At 32.4% G+C, this 9,078-nt stretch overlaps 1 protein-coding gene across 2 annotated transcripts in view; it reads right to left on the bottom strand.

Moving 5' to 3' along the window:
* Nucleotides 1-3,178: 3,178 nt before the first annotated feature.
* Nucleotides 3,179-9,078, bottom strand: part of LOC105448013 (serine/threonine-protein phosphatase 2A 56 kDa regulatory subunit epsilon isoform) — a 39,309-nt gene continuing 33,409 nt past the window's right edge. For both annotated transcript variants that reach the window (XM_011686375.1, XM_011686382.1), the window contains exons 6-9: nt 7,275-7,550; nt 6,961-7,190; nt 6,595-6,749; nt 3,179-3,446 (exon numbers count right to left, since the gene is read on the bottom strand). In XM_011686375.1, the coding sequence (XP_011684677.1) occupies nt 6,599-6,749; nt 6,961-7,190; nt 7,275-7,550 (657 nt within the window). In that variant the 3' untranslated portion in view covers nt 3,179-3,446; nt 6,595-6,598. The remainder of the gene's footprint in view (nt 3,447-6,594; nt 6,750-6,960; nt 7,191-7,274; nt 7,551-9,078) is intronic.

Genomic DNA, 9,078 nt, shown 5'->3' with positions numbered 1-9,078 from the left:
TTACATATGTGCAGACAATTTATAAGCAATTACATCAGAAATTTTCTTTAGTGATCACTCCTACGAATAATTGTTACTAATAAAACATTTTATTCGATTCACACATTGAATTTATTGATTTACTGTATCGAATCCATATATATTATTACTTATTTGTTTTATTACTTGTGAGGCACTTTTCTCAATTCGATCCTGGATTTAACATAGTGGATGCTCACGTGATCCGGAAAAGGAGATCAAAGGTGCCGACACGAAGTGGACCTACTGGTTATACTGTGGTAGCACTGCTGTTATAGCACTGACACTACTACATTTCAGTAGTCTTTTTACTGCACTAGTAGTTCTTTTTTACTAGGATATATTAATAAAAAAATCTGAGAAATTTTCTAAAATTATAAAATTATACAGAAAAGTTGCAAATTATACATAATTTTTTTTTTAATGTTAAAATTTATATAAACATTCTGAAAAATTATATTAAAAATTCTAAAAAAAAATTTTACCAGGGATATTAAATTTCTTTTTTTAGGCATTTCAGTATATATTCAAAAATTATTTTATATGAGTTTAAAATGTGATCAAGATGGTCCAGTAGCAGGTCTCTTCTTTGCGTGATTCAGAAATCCTAAAAATAAATATCCTCAGATCGCAAACAAAGCCAATTATTAAAAAAAATGTCTTTAAAATATTTAATCTTGAGAAATAAAAGAGAAAAATGAAAAGAAAATAGTGTGAAAAGAAATTTCAAGGAAAAATTCATTCAAGATTTGTTCAATCGTATAGCTGAAAACACAATTAATCTGGGACATCCGGTATAAATTTTATATCTAGTATATCATGATCTTAAATTAAGCGACGAATTTCTAGACAAGTCGGTCTTTTCTCAGCCAAATTTTTAAGAACATTTCTCTAATTTTTGACGATATGTCTTTGTTAACGTTAACGTGTAATTGCTTTAAAAGTCAACTTGAAGCTAATCTTAACTAAATTATTAAGATATTTATGCTTTTCTGAATACGTATTTTTTTCGGAGAAAAGCGACAGAATGAGAAAATGGTAATGTCGTGATATTTTTATACGCGCGACTTTCAATAGCATAAAGAATAATCGAATGAGACGATATAATCATTAAAAGTAATGATATTACTTTTGATATATAAAGGACTACTATTTCGTATTTAACATATACACACACGCACACACATGTACAAAGATTACTGTTCGTTTATAATCATGATGTGTAAAACGATCATATTAAGAAGTACAAGATATCCCGCGGCAGTTTAATTTTATTAATAGATTCTATGCTTTTCCCAGAATAGAATATTCCTTTTCGCGAAAACCTCTATTGACACGAATTAAAAACTATCGCTTAGACTTTCTGCCCAAGATCGATTAAACATTCAGAACACTTTTGGGGGGTCATAAAGTATGAAACATTGTTTTTATATTTCCCATCTACGACTTGGTTCAAATACAGTACGTCATGAAGAGCAGCAAAAGAATGGAAATAATTTAGACAATTCTTTAATAAATGTGTATCTATTTACGCGTAAAGAATCTTCTTTTGGACTCTCACCTACGTCTTCAAAGTCACATTACATTATTTTACAATAATTTTATATATATATATATATATGTATATATTTATATATGTATATGTCTCTCTCTCTCTCTCTCTCTCTCTCTCTCTCTCTCTCTCTTTCTCTCGCTCTCTCTCCTTATAAGGTTTTACGTAGCGAAGGTGAAGGGAGCATAACACAAAAGCGAGCACAAGTCATGTACAAATAGTGAGAAACATTCGACAAGAAAAATTATCGAAAAGTAATCGAAGAAAAAATAAAACGGTGAACAATGGTAATTTTCGTGCATTTTCTCCTCGATTATCTCCATGAAAATATGTATGAGCAAGTGATCACCCATCTTTGTTAGCTATGTATTTTACCTGTTAGCTATTATTTCTGTATCATTGTCGTTTATTATTAGCTTGTCTTTCTCGTTTAATTACTCTTTATTGTTACCATTATCATTATTCATATCATTAATTATTATTATTATGCGATGGTAAGAAATTTTAAAAACGACCCCTACGGTTGCCAGCGCGGGAGCACAGCTCCGAAAGTGGATCCTTATATCCTGCGCGCGCTCACGTATCGCTATCACGTAATTAATATTTATAAGCAGCGGATGTTTTTGGTATAATCAAATCTATTTTTTTCCATTTTTTTTCTTTTTATTGTATACTCCTCTTGTTCCCTCGCTCCCATTATTCTTTCCGCCTCACTCTCTTTTGTTCTATTAGAAAACAACATGTATATATAATTTTTTTCTTTCTCTCTCGCTCACACGCATACGCATGCACGCACACATACACACCTCTCTACTCGTCCGTCGTCCGCACGAATTAAACCTTATCATTTGTTAACTATTGTATTTGTGTATGCCATCTCTTGCCGCGGGCTACACACTCATGAAAAAAGGTTTGTTCACTATCAACTCGCCGCGGGTACTCAGTCACAGCAGTTTCTATGTTAATAGCACATCGGCCTATATACGTTTTACACATGTATTCTCATTTATCGCAGTTTGGTGTACATACGTCTCTGTGTATGTGTGTCCGTGTGTGTATACGTGAGTCTGTGACTTGTTTCATATTACTATATCCTTTTTTTATATATATATAATATATCGTATTTTATATATATATATATATATATATATATTGGTTTTCATTTTTACCTAATTTTTATTACGTACCTGTTACAGTTATCATTATCGTTAATACGAATATATGATACATATATTCAAACACTCTCACTGGCTCTATCAGGAGCAGCAAGAATCAGTGTAAGGGTCAGTCAGGAGGCGACACACTGGTCGTCTGAGAGAGTGCGCAAAGTGCCGCGTCCTTCAGAAATGAACATAAGGATCACAACGATGTGTACAACTTCGTCCATTCCGAAATTTACACTATGATTGTCCCCTCCTACCGAGAGAGCGGTAACGAAATCTTAGTTGAGAAGGGACTTAACGCATTGTCGCATTGTTTGTGTGCTGACACTGAGTACATCATGCAGTGGAAATCCTTTACCGTTTCCAATTGGAAAGAAAAACCAAAGTGTGAATATACCCGGTATACACATATAAAATCATTTGGAATTCACTAATTGTCACATTGTTATTGTTAATGTTGTTATTGTTGTTAAAGAAGAATAAAATTGCGTAATTAACTGCATTGTCTCTCTTTCTTTTTTCATTTCTTTTTTCTGCTTTTATCATTCTGCCATTTCGGTCACAACTAATAAAATGAATTACATTAGAGTCAAGAATGCTTTTGTGAGACACTTCGTTTCACTAACAACAAGAATTTTTCGTGTGTAGTATATGGACAATTGATGTAAACTAAGAGCTAACAATCGGGCAGCGTGATACCACCGTATTTCCACCTAAAAAAAAAAACAACAAATGATTATTCAATATTTATACCAAAGTTACATTTATTTTTCAAGTTTTTTGCGTATAGACATTTTATACCTTCTAAATTAACAAATTATTATTCATGTGGTTTTAAAGAAATTTTGTTGGAATAAGATTTTAATGCATTACTTAATCCATCAGAATATTTAATTTCAGAAATAATGAAAATATAAACAAAGATGGTATCCAATTACAGTTTTGAAAAGATCAGCTTCAAATTGCTCAAAAAATCTATAAATGTAATTTAAGTTCATAATTTTTTAATGAATAAAATGAATCACATGAATAATAATATCCTATGTAATTAATTTCTGGCCTGTTATTAAATACACGTCACCTTTTTTTAATTCATTGCCTTCTAAAAATGATATATTAATGATTTATTTATCACTGTTGTAACCAATTAAAATGTGTAACAAAAATTAATGCAATAAATGTCTGCAAAAAAAATAAATGCTTATTTTAATTTACTTATCATTCATAATGTCTACGAAAAAGTATGAACCTGTTAGCAGTTATAGAAAGCAAGGAAAGCACATGTGTTTTCTGTTTCAATTAGAGAAATTTTATTTTATTTCTTTATTTGCTATAATAAATTTTAATTTGAACATTATTGGAATCAAAACTCTAACAGCCACCGATGATAGTTTAACTTTTTAAAGCTGGAGCCCCCACCATCGCAAATTAAGTTCGGACCTAGTCAAAAAATTAGTTGCTAATTTGTTGCTCTGTCTGAATTTTGTTCCTCCTGCCATTTAGCAGAAAATCGCGTAAAATATGGGGGGGAGCAGCTTAATGACAAGCTGGACTCCCCTATACTAAAAAAAAAACGAATATACTAAATTTTGTTGCTTTTTTGTTGCTCCAACCTAGCGCTAAAACATTTACAAAACATTCACATAATGATATTGTTTAAGGCAATGCTGGCAGATCAGCCGAACTCGCACGAGATCAATAAAACAGATTTTTCAATTTCAGTGGTACTTTTAAATGAACTTATCGTTCTGTCTCGCTCAAACGTGTATATTTGTTTCTTATCTAACATATTGAAGCGCCATTTTTTGCAAAATCCGGTACTTACTGCTGGACGCAATTTATGCTCTGTTTACCATTTTGTATCTTACAATTAGCTAAACATACGAATTACCATAAATTGCAGTCATCAGGATTTCTTTTTTTCTACGCTTTCAATCGTAGCTCAAAAGGATTAGTATTATTCGTTCATGTAATTCAATTCCCGGGACGCACGCATTTTGTACATATGAGTTACAGAACTTTTACACTAATGAAATGTTTATGTCAGGCAACAGGTATACGACCCAAAAAAATGTAATTTTTTAATTCTTTTTCGTTTTTACTACAAATTCCTGTGTGCCGGGATTACATTTTATGTCTATTTCAATCTTGTGAAAGTGTTTTAAATTCCGTTTTATCATTTCGGAAAACTCTTGACAACTGCAATATGTCGGTAATTCCGTCCTGTCAGCATCGCCTTAAAAAATAACACTGTATACACTTGCAATACTGCACCGTGGCGTTCAAACAGTGATATCAACAAGAATAGTAATTAGTTGCTCGCACTGAATTTGGTACAAAAACAATCTGCAATTACTATACTATCGAAATATGTCAATTTTCGATTTGTTGTTAACCGTAACATATCGAAAATAAATAATTTTTCACGGCCGATCGCGCCACGCGCTTTATGTCATCTTGTCCGATCCTTCCAAAATTTGTTGCTCGCATGAATTAGTATGAAAATAATCTGCAAGCATCGTACTACTAAAATGTATCAATTTTCGATTTTATCGCTCTAACATATAAAAAATAAATAGTTTATCCCAGCCGATCGCGCCGTGCTCTAATTTCTCTTGCTCTATTGTCACATAATTAGTTGCTCGCATGATTTTAGTACCAAAATAATAATAGATAAAGAAGATTATAGTAAGATGCTTACAGATTATTTTTATACCAAATTCGTACAAACAACAAATTTTGGAGGGATTGAGCAAAGGAACTTATAGCGCAATCGGCCGGGATAAATTATTTATTTTCGACATGTTAGAGCTAGCAATAAAATCGGAAATTGATATATTTCAATAGTATCATAGTAGAAATACAAGGGTATGCTCTTGAGCATGTGATTCCGAGCGGCCAATCAAATTGTCACCAAGAACACGTCATCGTTACGTGGTAAATTTGAACGTATTATTTCAAGCATGCTCAACTATATTCTAAAATTCACTGCAGGATTGAAAATCTATATCTTACGTTACGTGCATTATAGATTTTTAACACTGAAAATGAATTGGTACATAAGCTTTGAGTATATAGTACATGGAGAAGGAATGCCTTTGTTCTCTATAGGCCGCAAGTGTATCCAAGAGTGGCGAGAAGTGCAAGACAGTAAGGTATACGAGTGATACCATGTGACATCAGACGAGCATATCCTTGTATTTCTATCATGAATAATATGATGCTTGCAGATTATTTTCATACCAAATTCATGCAAATAATAAATTCTGGGAGAATCGGGCAAGGGGACACAGAGCGCGCGGCGCAATTGAACGGGATAAATTATTTATTTTTGATATTTACGGTTAGTAATAAAATTGAAAATTGACATATTTCAATAATATGGTGATTGTAGATTATTTTTGTACAGATTATTTTCATACCAAATTCAGTGCAATCAACTAATTCTGTTGGTATCACTGTTCGAACGCAACAGTGCAGTGCTGAGCGTATACAGTGTGTTATTTCTTACACAATGTTATTTTTTGTAAATGTTTTAGCACTATCTTGAAGCAACAAAAAAGCAATCAAATCTAGTAGTATATTGATTTTTTTTTGGTAAAATCACTTTATATATTTTTTTGTATGGGGAGTTCAGCTTGCCATTAAGCTGGCCTTCTCCATTTTTTACGCGATTTTCTGCTAAACGGTTGGAGCAATAAAATTCGGATTAAAGCCACATAAACAAAGTTCACATTTTCTGCTATTCAAGCTAAATCTATCAAAAAATCTATGTTTAATACATTTAATAATATGATCAGAGACTGTAATTCAAGAGCATGTATTTTGAATTTCTAGAAATAGATGAAATAATATTTTTACCAGCTCAGGGACGAGTTCGCGTTATAGATGTGTTAGTGGCAGGAACTGGATTATTGGAGGAAGCTGCGAGAGCATTACGTTCGAGAGTGTTGCGTCGTTCTAATTCGGCCAGTTTCTTCCACATCTCGTCCCTTTCTTTTTCCTTCCTTTTTTCTCTATAATTCAAACATATACATGTAAAAAGAATGAAAATAATTTTTTGTTCTTTATATAGCTTTAGATAGATTTCATTACCTTTAATATAGCATTAAATTATCAAGATGTATAATGTTTAAGTAAAAAAACTAAAATGGATTAAAGAAAGTTTTGCTTAATTCTGCGAAAAACTATAAAAGATATATCTATAAAAGAAAATTTTCGCCTTACTTTTGCCTGTCCAACTTATAGTTGGCTGTAAGTTCATCGAATAACTTGCTATTCATCTCCATAAATGTTTTTAAAACATTGTAAACAAGAGCTATGATCGTCTGGTTCCAATGCTCCTTGCTAATTTTGTACAATGCTGGGAACATAATCTTCATTATTACTTGGTTGTTTTCTTCAATTAGAGACATTATATACTCGTTATTCCAAAAGTACAATGCTCTTTCCGCAACCTGTAACAAAAAATAGACGAGACTTATTATTTTACGATTTCACGACAGTTCCGTCAAAATTAGTGCAAAATATATATAAATTACCTGAAAGTGTGGTGAAGACACGCAACGTGCGACTTGCCTGAATAAAGGTTCTTGTATTTTAACAAATTGATTAGGTTCTATAACGTCCAATATTTCCTCGATTTCACCAAGGAACATCACCTCCTTCTGGCTGCACGTTTTAGGCCAGAATTTAAGGAGGCCTCGTACAACTGGTTCTGTTAAAGTCGCGTCTTTTTCCAAAAATTGCACCACACAATAAGCTAACTGCGCGTGATACAGTGATAAACATTTCACTTTATGCAGTGGTAACAGCACCTAAAAAAATAAGTACAAGATGTTTTTTTAAATCATTTTTCTTGTGTCTTGAATTCTAAATTCCATCTGTTCCTTCAATAATATTAAGGGGGTATAGTTATAGTGTGACCGGTCAAAAAAATTGATTTTTTTGCATATTCTTATAGTTTAGGGTCTTGAAAATGTGTCTAAAATATTAAGATGAAATTCGTCAAATTGATCGAACTATAGAGGTTTAAAGACGTAGCCCCCGCGCGCGTCCATGTGGCTCGTCGCCCGTGATTTCCATGCAGTAGACCGATTTTTTGCGTGTCAGGTAGTATTTCTTTACGTAGCCAAATAATGCTATATATAGCTGAAAAAGATGCTATATATCCTGTATGGCCCTGATATAGCTGACTGAGGGTAAGTTACTGAAATTACTCATTATCCACCTTGTAAACGCATGGGAAACTTTAAACGCGTTTTTCTCGAAACGACATTTTTCAAATCGGGTATTTTTCTCACAAACTATTGGGCCGATCGACTTGCGTTTTTGCATACATATAATGTACATATTAGGCTATCGCATGAACCTCCAACTTTTTGACCTCTTGAAAATTACTATTTTTCCGGACCGTGAAAATGAAATATTTTTTATCAAAAATCCAACTATTTTTTTTCAAACATCGCCATTTTGTCAATTGTTCTTCAAATGATTTACTAGAGGTTCGAGCGATAACCACATTTATAAGGAATTTAAAAAAATTCGTTTATTTGAGATGGCGAGGATAGCCGCAATCACTACGCTCGATAGAAGAGGAATTTCAAAACATTGCCATTTTGTCAATTGTTCTTCAAATGATTTACTAGAGGTTCGAGCGATAACCACATTTATAAGGAATAAAAAAAAATTCGTTTATTTGAGATGACGAGGATAGCCGCAATCACTACGCTCGATAAAAGAGGAATTTCAAAACATGACCTGCACGTTCATTTATGCCGTGTGTAATTCTCAATAAAAAGCATTAAAAAAATTTAAGATGTTACTTCAAAATATGTATAAATGTAAAAACAAAACATTACATTTATAGGTTTAACCATTTTTATAAAATTAATTCTCAAAAATCACCTTAAAAACGGATGTTCACACTAGAATACTCCCTTAATATATATTTATAAGAATATACCGTTCAACTCAAAAAACAAAGTTCCAGAAAATAAATTTTACTGCTTTAAATCATTAAAATTTAAGGCTCCTGATTAGTCACAGCAGCCATATTGGAATCGTGAAACGAGAAATGACACGTAAAAGTTGCTGCGTGTTATTTTTAAATAAAGAGAATTTGGATAAACTAAAAAAATATAATTGCTTTAAAAAACTTGTAAAAATGGATGGAAATTATCCTCCCCTCCCCCACGTCTATTAAGCTGACACAGCCACTTTAGCACAATCGAATAAAACATACACAGAAATTTAGTGCTCTTTTGATGCTAATTTGATGCTCAATTCCCGATTTTGATGCTCCAGCCGATTCGTAGAAAACAATGGCTGTGCTAACTTAAGATT

Source organism: Wasmannia auropunctata, unplaced genomic scaffold (assembly GCF_000956235.1).
Source record: "Wasmannia auropunctata unplaced genomic scaffold, wasmannia.A_1.0 LD336116.1, whole genome shotgun sequence".
Lineage (NCBI taxonomy): Eukaryota > Metazoa > Arthropoda > Insecta > Hymenoptera > Formicidae > Wasmannia > Wasmannia auropunctata.
This window is presented reverse-complemented; position numbering and strand designations above follow the sequence as displayed.